Raw genomic sequence first — 26,320 nt, 5'->3', positions numbered from 1 at the left:
AGGTACTTTATAGCTTCCTTTGCAACTAATCTACCCTTCTACTACTAACATCTCAATCGATAAAATAAACTTCTTAAAGTGATAAACATAGGGCAACTCAACATTATTCAAAAAAAAAAAATGTCAGAGGTTGTGGATAATGATGACATTCAAATCAAACAATCAGACAACAATCATCAAAATATAAATACAGGTCACAATAATTTAGAATGCAATATAAGTAATGGTAATGACGCTGAAAATAGTACTGATGTGGAGGAAAGTATATCAGATAACCAACCACGTTTAAATAAAGAGATACCAGCGAATAGTGACGCCCAAAATTCTTCCCTTACTCTGTCAAATGATGAGAAAAAATCTTTTGATGAAAATTCACCTGATGAAGATGAACCTATAGATCCAAAAAGTTTGGATTGGGATGGCCCAGGTGATATGGATAATCCTCATAACTGGCCATCTTGGAAAAAATGGTTTACTACAATGACCGCGGCATTCCTTTGTCTTGTCGTCTCCATGGGTTCCTCTTTATATGTTTGTTCAGTACCTGAGCTGGTTGCTAGATATCATATTAACCAAACGTTAGCTCTTGCAGGGTTAACTTTCTATCTTTTAGGTTTGTCTACTGTTATTGGTGCTCCATTGAGTGAGGTTTTTGGAAGAAAACCAATTTACGTAATTTCTTTACCTTTGTCCTGTCTTTTCACTATGGCAGTTGGTTTAAGTAGTGGTCACATGAGAATTATTTTACCTTGTAGATTTTTAGCTGGTGCGTTTGCATCTCCTGCCATGTCTATTGCATCCGGTACTATTATGGATATTTTTGATGTTGATGAAATGTCAGTTGCAATGACATTTTTCTGTCTGGCACCATTTATGGGTCCAATTATTTCCCCAATTATTGCAGGTTTTGCTTGTCAATACGAAAATTGGCGTTGGTCTCAGTGGATTCTTTTGTTTGCATCCGGTTTAATTTATCCATTTATTCTTCTAATGCCTGAGACACATAAAGGTGTTATCTTGAGAAAGAGAGCTGTTAAAAGAAAGATTAAATTAAAGGAGTTCACAAGAGAAGATCAAAAGGAATTTTTAAAAATTACCTTAACAATCACAGTGTTCCGTCCATTAAAAATGTTAGTAGTTGAGCCGATTGTGCTTGTGTTTTCCATTTATGTTGCTTTCATCTTTGCAGTTTTATTCGCATTTTTTGAAGCTTACCCAGTTATCTATCGTGGTGTTTATTTAATGGATATTGGTATTTCCGGTTTACCTTTTCTAGGTATTGGTTTAGGTTTATGGTTAGGGTCATTGTTATATATTATTATTGACCGTAAATATCTATTTCCCAAAGCACCAGAGGGAACACCCGATTTGGCTCATCCAGTGTCTCTACGTGTAACACCATATAGAGGACACAGAGATCCAGTCACTAACGAGTTATTACCTATCAACCCAGAAAGTTTATTATTATCATGTAAGATTGGTTCTATTGCATTACCAGTTGCACTATTCTGGCAAGCTTGGACTTCGAGGCGTGATGTTCAATGGATGGCTCCAATTGCTGCTGGTGTTCCATTTGGATTTGGCTTAATTCTAATTTTTTTCAGTGTTATCATGTACTTCTCTACGTGTTATCCACCTTTGGTGGTTGCATCAGCTATGGCTGCAAATAATATGTTAAGATATGTGATGAGTAGTGTTTTTCCATTATTCACCATCCAGATGTATGAAAATATGAAGATTAAATGGGCCTCGACTCTTTTTGCTTTAATCTGTATAGTTTTGGTTCCAACTCCATGGATCTTTGAAAGATGGGGCTCACAGTTAAGACACAAATCTCAATTCGGTTTTGCTGCTATGATGAAACAAGCAGAAATCGCAGAAGAGGTAGAAGAAGAATTAGAACGTGATAATAAAGGTGACGCAGGATCATTCTCCACAGCGAGGATGCATTCACATTATGATAATGCAGAGTTAACATTAGAGAAGTTGGACACTTTACGTTCTATAGAAACCAGCATTTCACACCCAGGAGATGCAGCAAAAAGCACTAATTCTTTGCGTAAACTTAGATCACATAGGTCCAGTACATCATTCAGTCATGTTGATAAAAAGCAGCATCATGTCGAAAGCCATAAAGATGATCACAATACGGAACGTCCAGATTTTGATCAATTGTTGGAAAGAACTGGCACTGATGTTGTCTCAGCGGAGGAGTCGAGTAATGTTTCTTCATCGTTGGTATAATCCAATTTTTAGCCATTGCATATTTTAAGTGAATTTATACATTTGCATTATTTTATACCCTTTTTTCCTAAAATACACAAAAAAAAGTAATTCAACTCTAAACTAAATTTTATAAACATAAATAATTAATAATACAGAGTATATATATGTATACCTTTTCATTAGTTCTTTTACATAAGTATTTATTTAACTGTGTAATTATAAATTTTTATAGATTAAGTTGTAGTATTCTTTTTAGTATAATAACATTGAGTTACATAGGGTAAAAATGGGTTATTTTACATATCGTATATATTTTACTGAAAATACATATATTAAAGACCAGGATGACTGGGGGAGAGGTGGGTAAGGAGAGCAAAGTCAATAATAAATTAATTTTTAAAAATATTATCTCCTTTGTTCAACTGAATCTTTTTATCTTGCCCACCACTGATAATGCCAACTTTTTCAGCCCATGTAACAGCAAAAACTTTATCATTGATACCCTTTTCAACAGATGGATCCTCTCTTGTAATTGTATACATGGCAGTAGTTGATCTAACATCCCATACTTTTACAGTACCATCGTGAGAACCAGAGCATAACATATATTCATTTTCAGGACATGTGTCAAGAGAAACAACAAAATTTTTGTGACCTATTAGCTGTTGTTGAGTGATCTTGGAAGTAGAGCTTACACGAGGGTCATGTAATGTAATATGCCTAGCACTGGATCCACAAGCCAAAAGATTCAAAGTTGGCATTTGTGCTAAAGATAATAGAGAATAGGAAGTTGTCTTTGTATCCACACAACGTGATGTAACTAAATCCCAAGTCTTAATTGTATGGTCCTGAGACACAGAATACCCCACTGTGTTATCATTCAAGTCGAAGTTGGCAGCTTCTACTGGAGCATTGTGTGATTCTAATAAAGCTAAAGGAGCACGTCTTCTAATTGAATTATCCTTTAAAGTCAATTTTCTTCTCTTTTTTGCCGCTGTTGATATTTTGTTAGAACTACTATTGAATTCTTCCATAGGATCCACAGAAAGCATTTCTTTATATATAGTTGACCAAAAACCGATAGAATTATCATAGGAGGCAGAAAGTATTCTTGAATTGATAGAAACATCAACAGACACAACAGGTGCTTTGTGACCAACTAAGATAGCTAGTGTTTTACCATTCTCGATGTTCTCATCGTCATCCTCTAGACCATTGTCCAAGTTGTTATCTTGTTTCAAGGCTTCATTTTTAGTTTTCCACAGACGTAAAGTATGGTCATTACCAGCCGAGATCAATCTTGTAGTTGAAATCACTCTTACAGCTTTAATAGGACCTGAATGGCCTGCATATTGCTTTAGTACCTTTCCAGACATATCCCAGGTCCTTATAATACCATCATAAGAACCCGATACAATGTAATTAGATTCTTTATCCACGTCAAGCGAGCTGACCCAATCATCATTATTAAAGGAAGATAAGTAGGAGGGAGGTAGAACGGCTCTGGTATATTCCAGATTCAAAGTTGTTTCGCTTGATAAACCCTTCTTAACCAGATATTCATCCAAGGAAGTACGTAATAATTCACCATCAATTAAAAAATCAAAGGGGATTGGTTTTTCTGTACCTAATAAATGGTTGACAATCTCGGATAGACCATATCTCTTTAAAGAGATTGGAGCATACATCGGAGTATCTTGAACATGAAGAGTTTCATCTTTTTCACGAGTAAAAAGTCTGATTTTCACTTGAGATTTATTACTGCTTGACATGTTATTCTTTGTATAGTAGAGTAGGTTATATTAAAAAATGAGGAAAGGAGGGGAGAGTGGGGGAGTTATTTGACAGGTTACTGCTTTTCTAGTGCTTACAAGTGCGATTTGCATTACGGTTACATTCAAAGCATATGAATATATTTTGGTATTTTTTTTATTATTATTTTTGTTTTGGGATGAGCATCTTTTTAGCCTTTTTTTTCAGTTGAAAAAATCTAACTCTTTTTTTTTTGCTTTATTTTTTTTTTTTGATTCAAGTGAAAAAGAAAAATTTTCTAAACTCCTCACTGTAAAAATAAAGTGAATTAAAAACAGAAAAGAAAAAAGAAACAAAAAATCGAGTTAAGATAAGTTAATTCAAAAATACAAAGAAAGAAATAAGGAACACGTATATCATTCAAGGATTATGGATAAGAAAGTTTCATTTACAAAATAGAGAGGAATATGTGGTATGGACAAGTTGTTAAGGTTTAAGTAATCGCAGGAATATACATTTATCCTGCATGTTTTGGCTCTTGGGTTTTATTTACAATCATTTAAATATGGCTTTTCGAAAGTAAAAATAAAAGATATTATATAGTGTAATCTTATTACAATACATGAGAGTCATGTTTAAAAATATTTAGAGTATATAGATATGTATGTTCAAATGCCACAACTCTTGCTATTGAAAATGGTTCAGGTTTTTTCTTTTTTTGATAGGTTTGTCAATGCTTGTTTCTAAACATGTAATAGATCAAAACTTATCATTACTGTTATTCTATTTATGTTATATACTAACGCAAGTGGGTGAGTGAGTTGTTTTGTTTGGTTCTGTTCTGTTTGTTGTGGGAATTGTTTAAATAGTTTTTTTTTTTACTTTCCTGTTTTGTGGTTTTCCGTTTTATTGACCGGTAACGCAATTTCGAAGGAGAGAAACGAAAAAAGAAACAACTTCGAGATCTTGACAAAGAAAAAAAAGAAAAAAAAAAACTAAATGACTAAATAAAGACATCCGAAACTCATCGAGTATATAACAATAATGACTTTCCGCCATTTTTTATTTTTTTTAACTTCGATAAAATAAAGAAACGAAAGATTATTATTGACAGATATTGTATTCGTGTAAAAACATAGAGTTGTTCTATTAGAATAACTAGTTGTTTTCACAATACTAGACAAATAGTTCCAGCATCTAAGGCTTGCGCAAAAAGCTGCATACAGAGAAATAAGAAAATGGCTTCATCAGTTCCAGGTCCAAGATCATTACCAGAGTCCCGTTATGATTTGTCTACTTATTGGGGTAGAATTAGACATTGTGCAGAGATATCAGATCCGTCAATGTTGTTGACCACTGAAAAGGATCTTGTTGCAGCACGTAAGATTATTAAAGCTTACCGTGAGGGTCAAATAGAGAAACCAACTCCAGAGTTTTGGCATGCTAAAAAACAATTAGATTCCACAGTGCATCCGGATACAGGTGAAACTGTTTTACTTCCATTCCGTATGTCCTGTTGTGTTCTTTCAAATACTGTGGTAACACTTGGTATGCTTACACCAGGCCTAGGTACCGCTGGTACTATATTCTGGCAATGGGCTAACCAATCTTTAAATGTGGCTATCAATTCTGCAAATGCCAATAAGTCAACAAAAATGAGCACTTCTCAGCTTGTCACTAATTATGCAGCAGCCGTTGGTGCATCTTGTGGTGTCGCTTTGGGTTTAAATAGTTTAGTTCCCAAGTTGAAAAACTTGTCCGCTAATTCTAGATTGATTTTAGGTAGACTGGTTCCATTCGCTGCAGTGGTCACTGCAGGTATTGTTAATGTCTTTTTAATGAGAGGTAATGAAATTAGAAAAGGTATCACTGTTTTTGACAAGAACGGTGACGCGGTTGGAGAATCTAAGAAAGCAGCTTTTATCGCAGTGGGGGAGACTGCATTAAGTAGAGTTATCAATGCAACACCAATTATGGTTATTCCACCATTGATCTTAGTCAGACTACAAAAGAACTTTTTAAAGGGTAAATCAACGGGTGTTCAAACTTTAGTAAATCTGGGGTTGATTACGGTCACTTCATTCGCTGTCCTACCTTTTGCTTTGGGTGTTTTCCCTCAAAGACAGTCTATAAATGTTAAGAAATTAGAAAATCATTTGCATGACAAACGTGACAAGGATGGTCATATTGTTGAAACAGTTTACTTCAACAGAGGTATCTAAATGTAATATATGGATATAGAGGAAAAGAAGAAGGAGAAGAAAAAAGAATATATATAAAGAAGTTTAGGGCATATATATTAATTAAGTATAATAAAAGACAAAAATATGTGTATATTAATCTATACATATAATATTAGATTACATGTTTATTTGTTTCTTGCTTGATATTGTGATAATAGTTATAGAATATGAAGATGTTTTGGACATGATAATGTTGATGATTTTTTAGTAATAGAGTTTAAGGTAAGAAATTAAAGTAATTATTTTAGATTGGGAGTATAGTTATAAAGAAAACTGTAAAATGATATAAAAATAGTGAAATAGTGGTAGATATAGCATTCCATATTTTTGAAAGAAAAAATTAATTTGAAAAAATCTTATTTTAAAAATACAAGCTACTTTATTCTTGTAATTCTTTAAGGTCTTCTATAACTTCATAGAATATTCTTTTGTATATACCTTAAAGATAGGGAAAGTTAGTTATGTATAGATTTTATAAGGCATGTAATTTGCTATTACACATTTTTAATAAGTTCAAGGATTAGGATATTTTAGTATATTAATTAATAAATGTTTTTAATATAAATAGTTGACCAAATCATTTTTTTTTCTTTTAGATTTTTAAAAAAAAACATTTTAATTGTAACCTGAAATAAAAGGTTTTCAAACAAAATATTAAAAGAATTCACCATCTATTTCTGTCATATTTGTAAAAAAAAAAAAGGGGAATATATTTATTACCACAAAATATTTATTATTACCCAAGACAGATCAAATATCTATCTTTATTTTATTTTATTTTATTTTATTCTTTTTTTTGAATTTAATAAACTGTTTTTGTTTTTCACTTCTAACTTTTGAAAACTTGGCTTTCATTTTTAAAAATAAAACAAAGATTTTTTACCTCCTTATTGTCAGTTTAAAAAAAACCTGAAAAAAAATATATATATTTATTTTATTTCTTAATTTAAACAATTTGAAGTGGACATTCAATAAGAATACACATATACATGAATTTTTTTTTACAAAGAATACGTTTAACTTAATAATAAAGTGTGACATTGTATTACTACTTCCATAGGTCATTTTAATTAATTATATTTCATTAGTAAAACAATCCACTTGATTGTAGGACTACTAATGACAATAAGATCTTTAACAGGAGGCGGTCTTCATGTGGATTAATAGCTACAATTTGTAATACCTTCTTTAACTGAACACACATTCTAATTTTTTTCTTTATTATCTTTCATTTCATCAATAGGAATCGTTCAATACGAAATATTTCAACAATCAACAATCATGTCTCAACGTTATAAATGACGTATTTTTTGTTTTTCGGAGAAGTGATAAGGAATTTGGAAAAAAAGGAAAAAAAAAAATAGCTACTCTTCTTCAATTATTTTTTCTGTAAGAATCATTCTATATTCAATAGGAGACTAATCTAAACTAAAGTTTCAAAAAAGTGGTAGGTTGACTTTCGAATTAACATTTCTGTAGAGATCCTTTGGACCTTGTTTCTTGTTCATTCTTGTTCCCTGTCTTTCACATCTATTTTGTTATCTTTGCTTATTTAAATTCAAACAAATTAAAAAAAGGTGTTTAATTGCTATTAGGATTGAAGCACAGCAGTATAAGGGGAGCTATATTAGCTTACATAACTGCTTAATTTAACCACCTGATCTCGCTAAGCATAAATCTATACAGTTTAATAAACGACAAAAAATATAAATTCCATTAACAATTACCTGAGATAAACAAAATTGTTGTACTTGTGATATTTTAAATTTAAATTTATTTGCTACTCTAATATTCATCTAATTAGCTGTTTTACATCCCAAAAGTTTTTGATCTATACTTTGTAATAATGAATGGATATAAAGAAGAAGCCATTTTCCGGTCAGCGGAAATGTCTTTACTTCAATTCTATATTCCTCAAGAAATTTCAAGAGAAGCAGTATACACCTTGGGGAAACAAGGTATTGTTCAATTCCGTGATTTAAATTCTACAGTTCGTTCCTTCCAACGTTCTTATGTCAACGAAATAAGAAAATTAGATTCTGTTCAAAGACAATATCGTTATCTTTACACACTTTTGGAGAAACATAATATTCAACTGTTAGAAACAGAAGATCAATTAGATGTCAACAATATTGAATTTCCGAGCACATCTACCATTGATGATCATGTTGAAAATGCCACCATTCTTGAGAAGCGTTTAATTCAAATGGAAGATGCCAGAGAACAAATTAAATTGCAGAAAACAGATTTGGAGCAATTCAGATATGTATTGCAAGCTGGTGACCAATTTTTTAATACAAGTAGCGATAACATTAATCCAAGTGAAGAACATCAATCTTTAGGTAGACGGGACAGTATTGATTTTGAAGCTACTACTATGGGACAACATGGTGTAAGTTATGTAACTGGTGTTATTCCAAGAAACAAAATTGCAAGCTTAGAGCAAATCCTCTGGAGAGTATTAAGAGGTAATTTGTTATTTAGCAACATTGAAATTAATGAATCTATCTATGACTCTAACTCGAAACAATACATCGCTAAAAATGCATTTATTGTCTTCTCACATGGTGATTTAATTCTAGATAGAATTAGAAAAATAGCAGAATCCCTAGATGCTAAACTATATGATGTTGATAAATCAGCAGAAAGACGGTCTCATCAATTACTTGATGTAAACAAGAGCTTAGAGGATTTATACACTGTTTTAGAGACCACTACCACCACCTTAGAAAGTGAGCTTATTGCAATCTCAAAGGAATTAAATAATTGGTTCCAAATAATTTGTAAAGAAAAACATGTTTATGAAGCCTTAAATATGTTCAATTTTGATGCTAACAGAAAAATTCTAATAGCTGAAGGTTGGGTACCAAAAGATGAAATATATAATTTGCAAGAATGTCTAAATGAAATGACGACCAATTTAGGCCTTGATGTTCCGTCTATTGTCCAAGTTTTAGAGACTAACAAAACTCCCCCCCACTTTTCATAGAACAAATAAATTTACCCTTGCTTTCCAAAATATTTGTGATTCTTACGGTATCGCCCAGTACAGAGAAGTTAATGCTGGTTTACCAACAATTGTTACTTTCCCGTTCATGTTTGCCATTATGTTTGGTGATCTTGGTCACGGTTTCATATTGACTTTAGCAGGATTAACACTTGTATTGAATGAAAAAAAAAATAGACAAGATGAAGCGTGGAGAAATATTTGACATGGCTTATGTTGGTAGATACATCATTTTATTAATGGGTCTTTTTTCAATGTACACTGGATTCCTATACAATGATATCTTTTCAATGACAATGACCCTTTTCAAATCAGGTTGGAAATGGCCAGAATCTTGGGAAGTAGGAGAGTCCATTGCTGCCACACAAGTTGGTACATATCCAATAGGCCTTGATTCTGCTTGGCATGGTACTGAAAATGCTTTACTTTTTTCCAATTCCTATAAAATGAAACTTTCTGTTTTAATGGGATTCATTCATATGTCTTATTCTTATATGTTTTCCTTAATGAATCATTTATATTTCAATTCCTTCATTGATATAGTGGCAAATTTCATTCCGGGTTTAATATTTATGCAAGGTATTTTTGGTTACTTATCCATTTGTATTGTTTACAAATGGAGTGTCGACTGGATTAAACATGAAAAACCTGCTCCAGCGCTTTTAAATATGCTAATCAACATGTTCTTATCTCCTGGTGTTGTTGATGAGGAGTTATACCCATATCAAGATAAAGTTCAAGTCATATTGCTAGTCCTTGCATTAATATGTGTTCCATGGCTATTAATTGTGAAACCATTGCATTTCAAATTATCTCAAAAAAATAAAGGTCATATCAAGTTACCAGCTCATAATGATCTTGAAAGTTCGGAAGTGGAAGGTGATGAATTCCTACACAGTAGTAATGAAATAGATGAAATATACGAAACTTCTAACAGTGATGAGCATGAGAATGAGGAAGGGCATGACGAAGAATTTGGTGATGTTATCATCCATCAAGTTATACATACAATTGAATTCTGTTTAAACTGTGTTTCACATACTGCATCATACCTACGTCTCTGGGCATTATCTTTGGCACATGCCCAATTATCAAGTGTTCTGTGGTCCATGACTATTAATTTAGCCTTTGGAGTCACCGGTATTACTGGTGTCTTAATGACTGTGTTTTTGTTTGCTATGTGGTTTACGTTAACTGTCTGTATATTAGTCGTAATGGAAGGTACTTCAGCTATGTTACACTCTCTACGTTTACATTGGGTCGAATCTATGTCAAAATTCTTTGTTGGTGAAGGTATTGCATATTTACCATTTGAATTCATTTACCAAGACCTATCACTAGCTGTTGCTGCAACAAGTGTAAAAAGTAATAATAGTTAAGGTTTAACGCAGGCCACAACATAATCCTAAAACTTTATTTGCACTTCTTTAATTATTCATTTTTATTTAATTCTTTACCATATTTTAGTGTCTATAGATAAGGATATAAATAAATACATAAAAGAATATATTTGTTTAATGCTAACTAGTTTTATTTACATATATAATCCATCAATTAATTCATTAAAATGTTACAATTACAATCAAGACCACCAGAAACTAATAATTTTCTTGAATTTTGAGGATTCATAAACGAATCCATATCAATACAATTAACAAAACTTAAATGGTAATTCTCCCATATTTTAATTGCTTTACCATTTTCATAATTCCACAAACGTATGGATTTATCATCACTACAAGAGAAAAAAACTGGATTCGAATAAGAAACTTTTAAATCTCTCACCCATGAGGTATGTCCTTTGAATTCTTTAACCATTGTAAAACGATTATCATCTTGATTTATATTCGGTATTGGTGCACCGCTTGTAGTGAACTTTGGTGTTGGTATTTCCCACATTTTTATAAGATTGTCTCTTCCGGCTGTTAAACAATATTTGAATCCCATCTTATTATTATAAATATTTTCTCTGTAATTCAACACACTGAAGGTAGTGGAAGAAAGGGATGCAGTGTTTGTATTATTTTTGTTTATTATTGGTATAAACTTAACTTTTTCAATTGGAAAATTATGACTAACTCCTATAGAGAGTCCATTCCCTGTAGGCCAATGAGTTAACCTAACACTAGTATCATGGCCTGCTGATAAAATATATTCACCAAATACGTCAATAGATCTAATCCAATCTGAATGTGCGTTATTAATTGATTTAATACACCAACCGTTATGTATATTCCATATTTTAATCGTATTATCTCTAGAACAAGATACTAATAGAAGAGTATTGCTATTATCATTACTACTAGTGTTATTATTATTATTATTATTGTTGTTGTTGTTGTTGTTATCATTGCTTCCACTATTTCCATGGAAAAAAAATAATTTAATTTGCGATATAATATGATCATGGCCCATTAAAGTTTTGAATAATTGATATGATGCTGGATTAATTGAATTCCATTCCCATACTCTAATACTCATATCTTTGGAAGATGTGACAATAATAATAGAGTTTTTGTTACTAGTACTAGTATCACTGTTATCATCATTGCTAGAATCAGTTGAATACTTTTGATCAGATACAACTCCATTATTTATTGTAACATCAATTGAAGTTATTGCAGTAGTATGTGCATTGATTGATAACAAAGGTAAAGAAGTATTTAGAATATCAAATAAGTATAATTTTCCATGATTTGTGCCAATTATAACAATAGGTAAAAATGGATGTAGTTTAATTGCTGTAATCGAGGATTCGACTGTCAATGAATTGAAAATCGAACTCTTTGGAATCCATAAAGACATGCTATTGCTATTATTATTATTATTCAGGACAAGTGCATTATCATGTGATGTTTTGTTTACTTGATCTTTTAGACTATCCAATTGAATATTTAGTTGCTTAATGGTTGATTCTAATGTCATGATCTTTCTTTGTAATTGCACGATAGAATCCCACTTCCTTGGCAACAATAACTGTTTAGGATGTGAATCAACCACTACTTCATTAGAATGTCCTGTATTCTTACCAACTTTGTCATTATTCTCATTTGGTATTCGAAATAATTTATTTAAATTTTGAATCAAATGGCCTCTTGATATTATATCAGATCCTGAATTATTATTATTCCTATCATTATTAAAATGCCAATCTATATATTCTATAATAGATTTATCCAAATCTAATTTTTGTTTTTCAGATAATGGCACTTGCCATTTATGATCTGCATTCATAATTGTTATCCCCCCACTGTCCTAAACACGGCAAATCCTATAGACAAAAATAACGATAAAAAACGAGTATAATGACAAGAGAGTAAAAGCAAGAAAACAAATATCTTGATGTTGATAACCAACTGGAATATAATTTTTACTTTCGAGAAATCCAATGTTTTCCAGTAATCCTCATTGAAGATTTCTAAGGATAACAAATAAAGGCAAAAATGAAAAGGGAATATCAAGGGGGGAGGGGAGGAATGGGAAAAAATGTTTTTTTGCAATTGACACCCTAATCAAGGGGCACCTTATCAAGTCCAAAAAAAAGGAAAAAGAAAAAAAATAAAAATATAAACCCTAACTCATGTTTCACCATTTTCAAGGTATTTATATTTTCATTTGAATATACTATGTACCACCGTATACCACCATATACTACCATATGCTTTACATATCATATATTATTATATTATATACATAGTTTTTTTAACAAATGCATATAGTGTATATTTGGAGATCCCAATCCAAAGAATGACCATCTCTGTACCTCCTTATGTTCCCTATGCATTCTACTCTAGTTAGTGGCATGATTCTTTTTGGATAATTTTATTAGTGTCGCCCTGTGCGGTATTGCCCGGCTATAACACACTATATGATATTCTATCATTTTCTCATTTTTTCTTTTCTCTTCCTCTATTGTTGTATGTCGTTGCTATTATTTCAAGATATAAAAATAAATTCAAAAATAGAAAATTTCTACATTCAAAAAAATAAGAAAAAAAAACCACTCGGCTAATAAGAAAAAAAAATAAACAAACAAACAAACAAACAAAAACAAAAAAAAATAAATAATAATAATAATAACAACAACTATAAAAGAATATGATTAACAGTGATTGATCTAATAAAACGTTCACATATATATACAAAAAGCACAAAATTCATACATAAATAGAAAAATTAATGAATAATAATTGACTTATTGTGTAGTCAGGACGACTGCACAGCATTGTAGACAGAGATACTGGGTAGACTGTAATTTAAATCCAGTTATTACTTTGTAAATTTCACTATATACTGTATAAGTAACTGTTACGGGGTGGAAGCGAGAGGGAGGAGATGTTAGAAAGATTTACATAAGAGACCTTAAAAAAGAAAATATAATTGGTTGAGTAATGATTACTTGTAGCTCTTTAAGTTTTTCCATAACTTTATCATACATTACGTATATAGAAAATGTAAACCATACATTTTTTTTTTTAAAGTGTATAACTTATTACTATTTTACAGGCAATATTGGATAAATTATATATATATATAGAATATATATGTCATATTACAGGTGCAAGAATACAATTATATACACAGAGAACTGTAATTCTACATTTTTTTTCCTCCTCTCTTATCCTTGTTATTGCTCTAATACGTTATCATATATACCTCTCTATTGCAGTTATCAAAGGGAAACACCAACATCCAACATCCAACAAATTCTGCGTTACTTGCTGTTACCATGGAGATTTGTCTCACTTAATTCCTGGTCTTCCTCTCCTTCTTTCTTCCCTTTTTTTTGTATTTTATTTTACCACTCCTATTGTTATTCAATTCGGCTGTGAGTGAAATCCTCATTCTTTGCCCAAAGAGGAAATTCGTCGGGTCGAACAGCAAAAGCAAAAACCAAAAAAAAAAAAAAAAAAAAAAAGAAAAAAGAAAAAAAAAGAAGAAAAACAAAAACAAAAACAAAAAACGGGAAATAATTTTTTTTTTTCTTTTTTCTTACTTTTTTAATTTTTTTTAGTGCCTATTTCCCTCAATTTTGTTTATTTATATGTATATTGTATATTTTTCATTGCAAAGAAAATATATATACCAACATGATTACACACAGATTCTGAATAAACAGAGATCATGTAAAAAGTATTGAATAGACGGATGAGTAAATGCAGACACTATGGCTATTTTATAACTTTTATAGTGGCTTAATTTGTTAATCAATACTATACTATATCTCTATATACTTGATTTTTCCTCCCTTCTTTTCTTACCCTCCTCCCCCTCCGCACACACACACACACACGCAAGCATTTGTATCTGCATTTGTATCTATATCTGTATTCGTATTTGTATTTGTGATCACTCTACTAAGATATCTGAAGAAAGAAAATAATATTGTCTTCCAGAATCGAAATAATCTTTGAAAAAAAAAATAGAATACAAAGATAGAAAATGGTAATATTGTCTAAAAATCCATTTCACCATACTTCTAATAATAATAATCATACTAATACTAATACTAATACTAATATTCATGATCTACACTTAAATGATAATTCTTCCATTAATGTCGTACCATCAAATAATTCTATAAATAATAATAATAATAACAATAACAATAATAATGCCCCACCTTTGCTGAAAAGAAGCTCTAAATCTTTTCTAAGTTTTCTAAGTAGAAAACCAAGTATGGAATCAATTAGAAGTGACAAATCAAACGACTCCTCTTTTTATATAAATTCTAATTCTAATCATCCTCACAACAATAACAACAACAGTACTCATAGTCATGGTCATAGCCATACCCACAATCATAACCGTGATAACAACACTAATATACCTACATCTCCAAGATTAAACCATCATTCACATAATTATGCTCATCATACATATCACTCTAACAATGGTTCAAACTCCGATTTAAATGACCATCTTGATAAGAATAATACTAACCCTATTACTCCAAAACCTTCTCATTCTATGTCTGAATTGAAAAGATTTTTCAGATCTTCCAAAAAATCTGTTGTTAATTTACATCATTTAGCTACTACACATACATCTATCTCTTCTCCATCCCATAACAACCACCTTTCTTCTTCTTCTCATCAAAATAAAAACAAAAATAATCATTTGCATGGTTTACACTCTTCTATTAACCACCATCCTTATTCAACTACTACTTTAAATCTAAATTCCCATCTCGTAAATCCAAATGATCATAAATCTCATACAAATTCTGCTATTCCGCCAAGTTCTGATTCTGTTTTGTCTCTGTCCAACACAATAAATATTTACCATGATGATACAATCCTAGCACAAAAATATGGTAAATTAGGTAAAACGTTAGGTAGCGGTGCAGGTGGTTCAGTTAAAGTCCTTGTGCGTCCGACGGATGGTGCCACTTTTGCAGTTAAAGAGTTCAGACCACGTAAACAAAACGAGTCAATTAAACAATATGCAAAGAAATGTACTGCGGAGTTTTGTATTGGTTCATCTTTACATCACCCAAATATTGTCCAAACTATTGATATCTTCTCCGATTTCCATCAAAATAAATATTTCCAAGTGATGGAGTATTTGCCTGTCGATTTCTTCTCTGTTGTCATGACCGGATTGATGTCTCGTGGTGAAATCAATTGTTGTTTTAAGCAGATTGCTAGTGGTGTTAAATATTTACATTCCATGGGTTTAGCCCATCGTGATTTGAAATTGGATAATTGTGTAATGAACACCAGCGGGATCTTGAAATTGATTGATTTTGGTAGCGCTATGGTATTTAGATACCCATTCGAAGACCATATTACTATGGCTCATGGAATTGTAGGTAGTGACCCATATTTGGCACCTGAAGTTCTAACATCCACAAAGTCATATGATCCGCAATTTGTAGACGTTTGGTCAATGGGGATAATATTTTGTTGTATGATGTTGAAAAGATTCCCATGGAAGGCACCAAAGATGACTGATGAAAATTTTAAATTGTATTCAATGCCTGACGATTTTCCACATGACTATGTCCAATCTGCTAAGCATCACGAACAATTATTAAAAGAAAGACGTGAGAGACGTGAACAAGAAAAACTCAGCTTAACTGAACAAGCAAACCCAAGTGATAAAGTTAAACAATTACCTACCCCAACTGATGAAAATGATAAAAAAATTGAAAATGATAACACTAACGATAACGATAATGATAATGATAATAATAATGATAAAAACAATAATAACGACAATGAAAATGACACTACTAATGACAATAGCAATAATTACCAGAAAACTACTGAGGCTGCAACTGATGCTCCTGCAGCAGCATCACCTAAAGATAATAAAGATATCGTATCCATACCGAAAGATACAGAGAAACAAGAAAATAATACTAATAATACTCATCAAAATACAAAACCTGTACCATCCATTCAGTTAGAGAAGGCTAATACGACCGCATCTATTGAAAATAATAAACCTCCACATCATCAAAGAAAAATCATTCATGGTCCATATAGATTGTTGCGTTTATTACCACATGCTTCAAGACCAATTTTATCCAGAATTCTTGAAGTTGATGTATCTAAGAGGGCTACTTTGGATGATATCTTCAACGATGAATGGTTTTCAAACATACCCTCATGTACTATTGACGAAAAGAATAACATTGTTAGAGCTCCAGGTCATCATCATACAATTGTTAAAGATGGAAAGACTTATAAAATATAACTGTAAAGGACTTTTATAAAATTTCTTTCCTATTCTCTATTTTGTTTTTAATTTATTTTATATAGAATTGAGATTATTTTATTCCTCTTTGTTGTTTATTTCATATTTATATATTTGTTTAAAACAAAAAAAACTTATTTATCTATATTTAATGATCTACCTGTATTCTAAATTAAGAAAATAAAGGCCTTAAGATCACGTAGAATCTTATTTGTAATTAGATTACTATTTACACGATGAAGTTATTTTTTTTTTGGTTCCTTACCCCCTCTCAAATATATTGTCATTCTAAAAATAATTTATATGTTCCCGTTTGATCAAACTAAATTTATCATCGTCCCTTTTATTAACAGTTCCTGTATAATAAAATAAATTAATATTATCAACGCCCCACTTATTCGTAAAATCTATGGTACCATTTTTAATATTGATACCATCAAATTTAAATGACCAGTAACATATCAATCTATTTATTAAAACTTGCCTATCTATAGGATCATTTACCATCAAATTCAAGTCTTCATTTGCATAATAAAGTTGTCTTTCCATAATATAATTGACTAATTCATTATAAGAAATATTAATGGATGTATCCTGTTGTGAATTTTGTGATTCAATTATTCTTTTCAAAGTTAGCCAGTCATCTACAATCAAGTACTTTAATAATGTATTAATCTCATTAGACAATTTATTAGTTTGATTAAAATATTCCCAAATCTTCAGTTTCCAACGTGGTTGTTTGTTTATAATCAAATTCTGTAAAAAACGTAATTTATCTTTATTTGTCAAGGAATATACTGTATTATATGGTTCTCTTTGAGGATTTTGTTTCGATATTGATTGGTCCCATAATATTTTGCAAATATAATCACCTTTGGAATATTTTTTACTTAATTTATAAAATGCACCACTCCCTAAACAACGATATAATGCCAGTTGTGGTCTTAAATAAATTAACAAAAAGGTCAGTTCTTCAAATAATAGTAGACATAGTATAAATTTAGGTAATTTATAGATCTCTCTAAATCTTAGCACATCATGAACGAATTTTTTTCTTGATAATTGTGGAAACATTTGTTTTAAATTGTTCAACTCTAATTGTCTGAACACTTCATGAACATCAACATTTTTATGTTGTCTCCATAATATCCAAGAAGTCTTAATTGATTCCCTATATAAGAACAGTAGTTTTTTACCAACACGAAACCCTAAAGTTGGCCACTTTCTCCAACGTGATATTTTACTCACATCCTCTTGATTCTTTAATTTGTACGTTAGTGGCAAGGTCTCTGGTGAATTTAAGCAAGGGTCGTAATCATCTTTGATATCCTTTTGGCTAGTAATTAGCCTTACAATTTTAGTTGAGTTTACTAGGGGGTCAGGTACAAATTGTAACTTCTGTGTTTTGATTAATTGATTCAAAAAAGCATAAAGTGTATTACTTTTGGTTGACTCTTGAAAATCATTCTTCGATGAAAGTGTAAATGGAGTTTTTGAATTTAATCTCAATGTCCTCGATATACTATACTTACACGAGGACAATCTTATTATACACCCCCGCAATCTTTCAGTCATTAACACTTTTCTTTCTTATTCTTTTGTTTGTCTTTGGTTTTTTAGTCAATATAGTGGATAATGATATTATAACTAAGTTTTGTTTATAACTGTTTTAAAGATCGTTAGCTTTCAAGTTCAAGTACATATATAATTTCAGGTAATTTTTTTTGATTGTAGACACACATCTTTTAAATATTTGAGAAAGAATATTGTGTTCGATCCTAAATCATTAGTTGATATTAGCAAAAGAATCTCGATGATTGTTAATAATAGAAAAAAAATACTTCAACAAAAAGAATATGACATATTCACTTTACATATATTCATATGAAGACAGCACCTTCCAAACTATTGTTTTTATAACTATATATAATATTAGAATTATTGATGTAATAGATTATCAGTTTTGGGAGAACCTTCGTTTATAGCTATGTTGCAATTAAACACATATATACATATATATACCAGACCAAATCAACAGGGAAGAGCAAAATCATACCTTTGATGCTAACATATCATTGGCTTTGGAAACCATAGTCACAGCCAGATCAGTGTTTTCATCACCTTCATATGTTTTTAAATATTCTTCTAAATCTTCTTTAAATTGTCTGATTTTATTGTATAATATAGGTAACAATCTTTCTGTATCCTCTAAAATTTCTTTTTGTTTCTTTAACTCATATGGATCAACCTCCTTATCTGCTTCTAATTTTTCAAGAAGTTCTTTCTGATCTTTCTTCTCCTGAATATAGTAGTTTTCTTCCTTCATTAATCTTTGTAAAGATTTAACCTTAATCTCTAATTGAGTTGGTGCCATCTCTGAAAATTAGTTGTTAAGTTATGTCAATAGTATATAATAAGTTAAAATTGGATAGATATGCTTCCTCTTGTTTACTATCTTGTTAACACTATGACAAAATCAATATCCTGACGTAATTTCTAACTCTAGTTAAATTGTATCTTAATATTGTAATAGTACTCTTTCAAACCTATTATCGCTAGGGTGTGCGTACACAATCTTTCAGCTGTCTTGTGAGTTTTTTAATCTTTGAATTTTACCACCTATCTAGAATAAAATAAAATAAAATAAAAGGAAAAGAAAAGAAAGGAAACAAGGAAGAAGACTCTATACAAAGGAGAAACAACTTTATCAAATTTACATCCCAGGACGCATGACACAATACTGTAAGGTATCCCATAAATAATTATTTTTTTGCTTGAATCATATCCAATGCCTGGTATACCATACTGTATAGCGTGTTGCACCAAACAACAACTTATAAAGACATACCATATCCTACAACCTATTCATAATAAAAACTTTTAGGGTATAATGCTGCTAACTATTTATATAATGAATATAATTACATTAAACTATACTTAATGGGCTTACAATGATTATTGCAATCTTGGTATTTGCCCACATTATTATTAACTATATGTAAAATACTATTATCAACAATGTGATAAATAGCGGATCGTGATAGTATTTTAAACATTTAGTAAATAGAATAAAGTATAGGTACTAGCGTTCCGAATATACACTACTGGATAAGGATAGAATTGTATTTTGTTTTGCTAACTTAATATGATCTATTTTTTCCTGTAATTGTTGAATGGTATCAACTCTAGGATGGACCATTAATGATTGTTTTGTAGGATACTGAGGTGAAATAATATAATCATCTTCCTCCAACTCCGTATCATTTCCATTTGAATAATCTAACGTTGCAATTGTAGGTTTTATTTCAATTTTTCTTAACCTCAAGACCTTGATTTGATTAGTTCTTCTGGTATTATTCTGAACATTTAAAGACATAGTACATAAACCTTGCGATAAATACTTTTTCGTATCTTCATCACTTATAGCAGACGGAATCTTTGTAATAGATAAATCGGTCAAAGAATCAAAGTCTTCCAATGCTGTATTATATGCAGAATTTGAATCTATGGTTGCAGATAAGTTCGGTGAATTCAAGGAATATGTTCTCTCTGTCATAGAACTAGAAGGAGTAGATTCTGTAAATTCATTACAACCATCAAGTACATTTAACTGTGTGTCAATTGAATTAAATGTTGGAGTTAACGGCATATTATTTATTTTTGTAGGTAAACATAAATGATTTATATCTTTTGCTCCAAATTCCCTTTGCATCTTATTCATATTATCAATTTTGACAACATGACTTAAAACTCTTTCTAATTCACGATTAAAAACAGTTGCCTGTTGTTTATTTGCAATCTTTTCTTCACTATTATAACAAGAAATAATATCCTGAAATATCTCACTATCGTTGTTATTAGAAGTAGTTATATCATTAAGATTTTTTATGTGTTTAGAAAAATTTTCTTTGTCATTGTTTGTCTTTTCATCTAATATAAATGATTGTTCATCATTAATCACCTTTTCTTTAACTTCCGGCAATTCATGCAAATCAAATAACTTTCTAGATGAAATCCTTTTCTGTAAAACTCTACGCTCTTGCAAGTTCTTTGGTCTTAATTCGTTATTTGATTTATTTGTATTCCCATATCGAGAAAGTGAAATTTTAGGGATAATAATACCACTAATATTGCTATTATTTTTAGATCGAAATTGTGTTTCTCTATCTAATTGCAATCTTTTCCTATAATCATGAATAAAAATTCCAGGGACTGATTCTAACGTTTTCTTAAGTTTCATGGTACCACCGAATTTTCTTGATAATCTTTTACCATATTTATGATCATCAATATCTTCCGAATTTACAGGATCATCCTCAAACTGAAATGTTGGAATATTCATTAAATCTGCTGATGTAAGTGTCATTGAAGCAGGTCGAATAGCATCAACATTAGGGTCAATTTTTTCCCCTAAAAATTTTCTAGGCATCGTTTCTTGTGTTCTTATAGTTGGTATTTATGCGTATACTAAATGAAAAAAGCTACAAAAAGACAAAACCTATTGGATAGAAATGTTTAAGTAAAACTTTTAGCTAACCAAAACATATCAAAGCCAAAGCTAAAATCAGAATCAAATAATGAGAATTTTCAAAGAGATAATCTCTAAGGAGGACTCCCAAAACCAGCATATTCTGCAACAACCATTTCTATATATATATACAAATATCGATTACCGTTACATAATCTATGTGTCAATTATGTTACTGTTATTTCTATTAAATAGATATTACTGTTTGGTATAATTTATTATTTATTGGTGCTGGTTTTATGCTTTTGTGGCGCTGGGTTTTTTTTAATGTCATCTTTGCCTAAAAAGGAAGATTTGTCGAGGTCCGATGTCGTTACCAGAAAAAGAAAAACAATTGTGGAACACAAGAAGTCGATTTACGAAGACAAACAGATACAGAACCACAAATATTGCATTGAACATTTGGTATTTATTGCTTCACGATGTGTATATTGAGGAGTAACTCCTATGCTTAATAAATAGAGTTTGTTCACATATTTATTAAAGTAGAAAGTTTTTAATGGCATTAGGGAAAAATACATATATCTGAAGTGATGAATAAATCAATAAATTATGGCACCGTTGAATATTTCAATACCTTCATGCATAGTTATTTAATAAATAGATTTATATGTTACATATGATTTATTCCATACAATACTGTTGCTAGCATCATTTAGTATTGCTACGAAAATATTGCTTGATTCTTAACGGTGATATTCCATTCCTTGTTTTGCTTCCCATTCCCTTAATGCTCTATCCCATTCATCCTCATTATCTACATCAATCTCCTTTTCCTCCATTTTCTTCTCTTTCAGTAATTGTTCTCTTCTTGCTAACTCTTGTTTATCATATTCTTCCTTATGATCAATCCATCTATCTTGGATATCATAATGTTCCCTCATTGCACCTTCTCTAGTGGCCTCAGCCCACACAGTATCTCCACCAACCTCCGAAGATCCAAAAATATAACCATTAGCTTTATCTATAACACTCTGTAGATTAATCATGCTTTCCTTGTCATCAATAGCTAAGACTTCAAATGAAACAAGACCAAAATCACTAACTAATTCACTGATAGTCTCTGTCAATTTACTGTATCGTTTACCTAACGGACTACCACTAGTCTCCTTTTCTATGTAGGGTATCAAATAATCTAAATCTTGTACTTCGGTGTAATAATCCAATCTGAAAGGTAGTTCACCGTATGATTTTAACATATCTATCTTTGAAAATACATTTATATGTGGTAGATCCATCATAAGCATTGACCGTAAAGCCAATAGGAGAATAGAAACATATTGAGATGGTGACGTTATATAGAAACAATCAATCAGATTAACGACGCAAAATCTCATATCTAATTCCTTCTCCAGCCTTTTGAAGATATGAAACAGAGAAGAATGATGTGTGAATAATTCCACTTGCCCAGGACAATCAAAGACTAAGTATGCTTTTTCTTGTTCTACTAATGTCTTGATCTGTAAAATAAACAAATCAATGGATTGATTCAGGGATTCCATGGCATACATTAATCCACCGTTGGGTCCTAACTGTTGTTCAGACATGATTTCTTCTAAGGTGATAAAATCTCTAATATCAATTGCACAGGGATATGGTAAGTTATCATTTGCTGGATCCATATTAATGATCTGGGAGTGTCTCCCAATGGCGTTAAAAAATTGAGAACATCCATTACAATAAGTCGATTTCCCGGATCCTGGTGGTCCAATAACAATTTGAGCGAATGACATTATAAAAAAGAGTCAAAATATCAATGATCTTAAAAGTAGAAAAATGGTATAAAGTGTTGGTTTCTTCTCTTCTAGTATATGTTTCAAAACACTGAAAAACTCAGGTAAAAAAGACAGTCCGAATATGTCAACTGATTTTTACTTAAAAATCTTATCAGATATCTTAACTTGCAGTCCAGAAGTTTATATTATTATCATTATTATTATTATTATTTACCCATTTTCACTTTCTCATAATTATTATCACTACCACATATACTTGATTAACAATTTTTCATTTACTAATAATTTCTAAATTTCCGAATTGCAAGAAATGAAAATAAAAAAAAGAAAAAGAAATCTTTATAAAATAACAGAAAATATTTTGTAGTAAGACTAAAAAAAAAACCACTGTTCAAATAAATAATACTGGATATTGAGTTTTATATTGTAATATAATATGAGTAGATTAATATTTATGTATAAATATTGTAAAAAAATTTATAATTTTCTGTGTGGATCAAAATTGTTTATTATAAAAGATATTAAATTGTATCAAATAGTGCCATTTTCTATGTTATCTTTTATGAAAATATATAAATATATATATTATGTTACAAGTAAGTAGTAACCTACAAAAAAGGACATTCCACGATATACAATACATGTTATATTATAATGTTTTTTATCTCTTTGCTATTATTATTCTTTGTATTTATTATTTTAACGTGAACATACATAAGCCTAACAACTAACGTTCAAAAAAATCATGTGCATCATGTACATCATCATCGAATGAATCGTCACTGTTATGATAATAATCGTCTGCACTATCAACATCAGAGGAGGAGTAAATTGCATCACTGCTCAAATGATCAGCTTCATAATCAGATCCATTGTATATTGCGTATCCATCCTCATCAAATTCGTTTTCATCTTCAATAACCTTCATTAAAGTTTCACCCTTTATCATTGATTTAGGTTCAACCACATAGTTTCCTTCAATATATGAATTAGTCAATTTACTTTTTGCACCAATGCGTACATTAGGACCCACAATAACGTTTTCTAAGATACATTCATCTTCAATAACTGTACCATCTAAGATTATAGAACCACTGATACGACATTTTTTACCGATAATACAGTTATTTCTAATAGTAGACAATTTAACAGAACTTTTTTCACCTAATATAACAGATGGATCAACCAATGCATCTGCACCAATAGCAGATGAGGATGCAATCAGAGACGATGTAGTTGATTTGATCTTTAGTACAAATCTATTTGCATCCATCAATGTAGATAAATTATTAGAACGAATAAATGTGGCTAATGATGGATTAGGTAGGATAAAAATACCAACAGTTTCTCTCTTTTCTTTAACATGTCTCCAGGATCTTCTTGCTAAATCTCTAAATAATTTAGATAGAGTTGTATTTGTGTTAATGCTATCAGGAATCAACAAGTTATTGTTATGTTTGAAATATGATGGATTAATGACACATGAGTTTCTATTTTGAGAATTGTCATCATCATCACCATTATTTTTATGTTTATGAGTGTTGTTTTCATTATCAATACTATTATTAGAGGGTAACTTTTGTGAATTAAGATCATTAATATTTCCGACATCTAAATTGTTATTATCAGCTAAACTTGTATCGCCATTGGTATTATTATTATTATGATTATGATTATGATTATTATGATTGACGCTATTGCTATGATCATTATGATGCTGTTTCCTTGGTTTCTTTAAGAATTGACATAATTCATAAGAACAGAAATATATAGAAGAATTCAACAATTTAGTAGAAACAGTAATATTTGGATATTTCCATAACAAATGTGATCTAATCTGTAGATATTTTGTCTTTGTAACATTTTCATTCGAATAAATATCCAACAAAATTGGTTGTTTTTGAACCTCTTGATGGTCAAAATCATCGTTATAAACAGTGAAGATTTGATCTTTCTTCATTTTTTTCTTATCCAAGGTGCTATCCAAAGCGTTTTGATAAAAGACAGAGATTGCCAAATTATCGTCGTCTCTGTTATTATATTGGTCAAGGAAGATTTGTGGTGGTATATCAGTGATGAAATCACATGGTAACAAGACAAAATCCATTTTAATCAAAGGCAAAAGCTCATTAATCAAAATTTGTCCCATTGATGCTGAACTGGTAGGTATAAAATTAATTTTTTTCAAATGTTCCATCTTCAAATTACTACCACCGTTACTACAATGATTATGATTGTTATTATTACCACTACCACCATTATTATTAGTATGTGAATGTAAGTTTGATTCAATAATTTTGTATTGTTCATATCTCAATTTAAGAAATTCAGAAAGACCAAACTTAATAATATCGATTTCATCTTTATGAGCAACAATATTAATTTCATGAAAATCTGCCTGATCACACCAGTCAATAACATATTCAATCATAAAACGATTAGCTACAGGCAATAATGCTTTTGGTAAATGACCGGTTGCTGTGATAATTGAATCATTAATATCGAAATCGAAATCTAAATCGAAATCCATGTTAACAATGTCATCATTGTTAGCTGTATCATTGTTACCACTGCTATTACTACTAGTTGTTTTTGTCCTTGCCTTTGTATCTATGTTTATATTTGTGGTAGCAGAAATAGAAGCAGTAGTATCAGTGGGATTAGAGTTAGTATTAGAAGTATCCTTGAGACCAGATTGTTCCAGGTTATCATTAAACTCACCTAAGGTAGAACTTGAAAAAGGCGATAAGTTATGCCCCCCACCACAGAATATGAATGCTTGTAATTGCATTTTTATTTTTTATTTCAATATATCTAGATTTCTCTCTATTCTAATAACAATTGACAACTGACAATAAAAAAAAAAATTAATAGTAATAATAAAATGAAAAAAAAAAAAAAAAACAGATATCACCTGTATATTTTAATCCAGCACTAACAACTATAATTAATATACACCAAGGTGCGGTAGTACTTTTGTTGGAATACGAAGAAGATGATGCTATCGATCTGTTGTTCGTCAACAACTAACGTCAAGCAATCCACATCATTTCATTCCACCTCACAGTTTCCCTCACTCATCGAAGCTTCGCACGTTTGCTCATAATAATAATAATAATAATAA

General features: G+C 30.6%; 11 protein-coding genes across 11 annotated transcripts; 4 read left to right on the top strand and 7 right to left on the bottom strand.

Annotated features, from left to right (window-relative positions):
• Window positions 1-120: 120 nt before the first annotated feature.
• Window positions 121-2,244, top strand: TPO4 (Tpo4p; the record flags this gene model as incomplete). Its single annotated transcript, XM_064858270.1, has 1 exon — window positions 121-2,244. One exon carries the CDS (start codon window positions 121-123, stop codon window positions 2,242-2,244), a length of 2,124 nt encoding a protein of 707 aa, XP_064714977.1.
• Window positions 2,245-2,615: 371 nt separating this feature from the next.
• Window positions 2,616-3,998, bottom strand: YTM1 (Ytm1p; the record flags this gene model as incomplete). The annotated part of the gene is made up of 1 exon (XM_064858269.1): window positions 2,616-3,998. The coding sequence occupies one exon, from the start codon at window positions 3,996-3,998 to the stop codon at window positions 2,616-2,618; it is 1,383 nt and encodes a 460-aa protein (XP_064714976.1).
• Window positions 3,999-5,216: 1,218 nt separating this feature from the next.
• FSF1 (Fsf1p) lies at window positions 5,217-6,200 on the top strand (the record flags this gene model as incomplete). Its single annotated transcript, XM_064858268.1, has 1 exon — window positions 5,217-6,200. One exon carries the CDS (start codon window positions 5,217-5,219, stop codon window positions 6,198-6,200), a length of 984 nt encoding a protein of 327 aa, XP_064714975.1.
• Window positions 6,201-8,067: 1,867 nt separating this feature from the next.
• On the top strand, window positions 8,068-9,210 carry VPH1 (H(+)-transporting V0 sector ATPase subunit a; the record flags this gene model as incomplete). The annotated part of the gene is made up of 1 exon (XM_064858267.1): window positions 8,068-9,210. The coding sequence occupies one exon, from the start codon at window positions 8,068-8,070 to the stop codon at window positions 9,208-9,210; it is 1,143 nt and encodes a 380-aa protein (XP_064714974.1).
• Window positions 9,211-10,782: 1,572 nt separating this feature from the next.
• PAC1 (Pac1p) lies at window positions 10,783-12,462 on the bottom strand (the record flags this gene model as incomplete). The annotated part of the gene is made up of 1 exon (XM_064858266.1): window positions 10,783-12,462. The coding sequence occupies one exon, from the start codon at window positions 12,460-12,462 to the stop codon at window positions 10,783-10,785; it is 1,680 nt and encodes a 559-aa protein (XP_064714973.1).
• A 2,208-nt stretch (window positions 12,463-14,670) lies between these two features.
• Window positions 14,671-16,932, top strand: HRK1 (putative serine/threonine protein kinase HRK1; the record flags this gene model as incomplete). The annotated part of the gene is made up of 1 exon (XM_064858265.1): window positions 14,671-16,932. The coding sequence occupies one exon, from the start codon at window positions 14,671-14,673 to the stop codon at window positions 16,930-16,932; it is 2,262 nt and encodes a 753-aa protein (XP_064714972.1).
• Window positions 16,933-17,220: 288 nt separating this feature from the next.
• Window positions 17,221-18,507, bottom strand: PNT1 (Pnt1p; the record flags this gene model as incomplete). The annotated part of the gene is made up of 1 exon (XM_064858264.1): window positions 17,221-18,507. One exon carries the CDS (start codon window positions 18,505-18,507, stop codon window positions 17,221-17,223), a length of 1,287 nt encoding a protein of 428 aa, XP_064714971.1.
• Window positions 18,508-18,982: 475 nt separating this feature from the next.
• RBL2 (Rbl2p) lies at window positions 18,983-19,306 on the bottom strand (the record flags this gene model as incomplete). Its single annotated transcript, XM_064858263.1, has 1 exon — window positions 18,983-19,306. The coding sequence occupies one exon, from the start codon at window positions 19,304-19,306 to the stop codon at window positions 18,983-18,985; it is 324 nt and encodes a 107-aa protein (XP_064714970.1).
• A 708-nt stretch (window positions 19,307-20,014) lies between these two features.
• Window positions 20,015-21,361, bottom strand: DSE3 (Dse3p; the record flags this gene model as incomplete). Its single annotated transcript, XM_064858262.1, has 1 exon — window positions 20,015-21,361. One exon carries the CDS (start codon window positions 21,359-21,361, stop codon window positions 20,015-20,017), a length of 1,347 nt encoding a protein of 448 aa, XP_064714969.1.
• A 785-nt stretch (window positions 21,362-22,146) lies between these two features.
• GPN2 (GTPase GPN2) lies at window positions 22,147-23,193 on the bottom strand (the record flags this gene model as incomplete). The annotated part of the gene is made up of 1 exon (XM_064858261.1): window positions 22,147-23,193. The coding sequence occupies one exon, from the start codon at window positions 23,191-23,193 to the stop codon at window positions 22,147-22,149; it is 1,047 nt and encodes a 348-aa protein (XP_064714968.1).
• A 730-nt stretch (window positions 23,194-23,923) lies between these two features.
• On the bottom strand, window positions 23,924-25,987 carry GCD1 (translation initiation factor eIF2B subunit gamma; the record flags this gene model as incomplete). Its single annotated transcript, XM_064858260.1, has 1 exon — window positions 23,924-25,987. One exon carries the CDS (start codon window positions 25,985-25,987, stop codon window positions 23,924-23,926), a length of 2,064 nt encoding a protein of 687 aa, XP_064714967.1.
• Between the last annotated feature and the right edge of the window lie 333 nt (window positions 25,988-26,320).

This window comes from Arxiozyma heterogenica (assembly GCF_036370985.1).
Source record: "Arxiozyma heterogenica strain weizmannii chromosome Unknown scaffold_17, whole genome shotgun sequence".
In the NCBI taxonomy this organism is placed as follows: domain Eukaryota; kingdom Fungi; phylum Ascomycota; class Saccharomycetes; order Saccharomycetales; family Saccharomycetaceae; genus Arxiozyma; species Arxiozyma heterogenica.
Note: the sequence above shows the minus strand (reverse complement) of the source record. Positions and strands in the feature narration are given on the sequence as shown.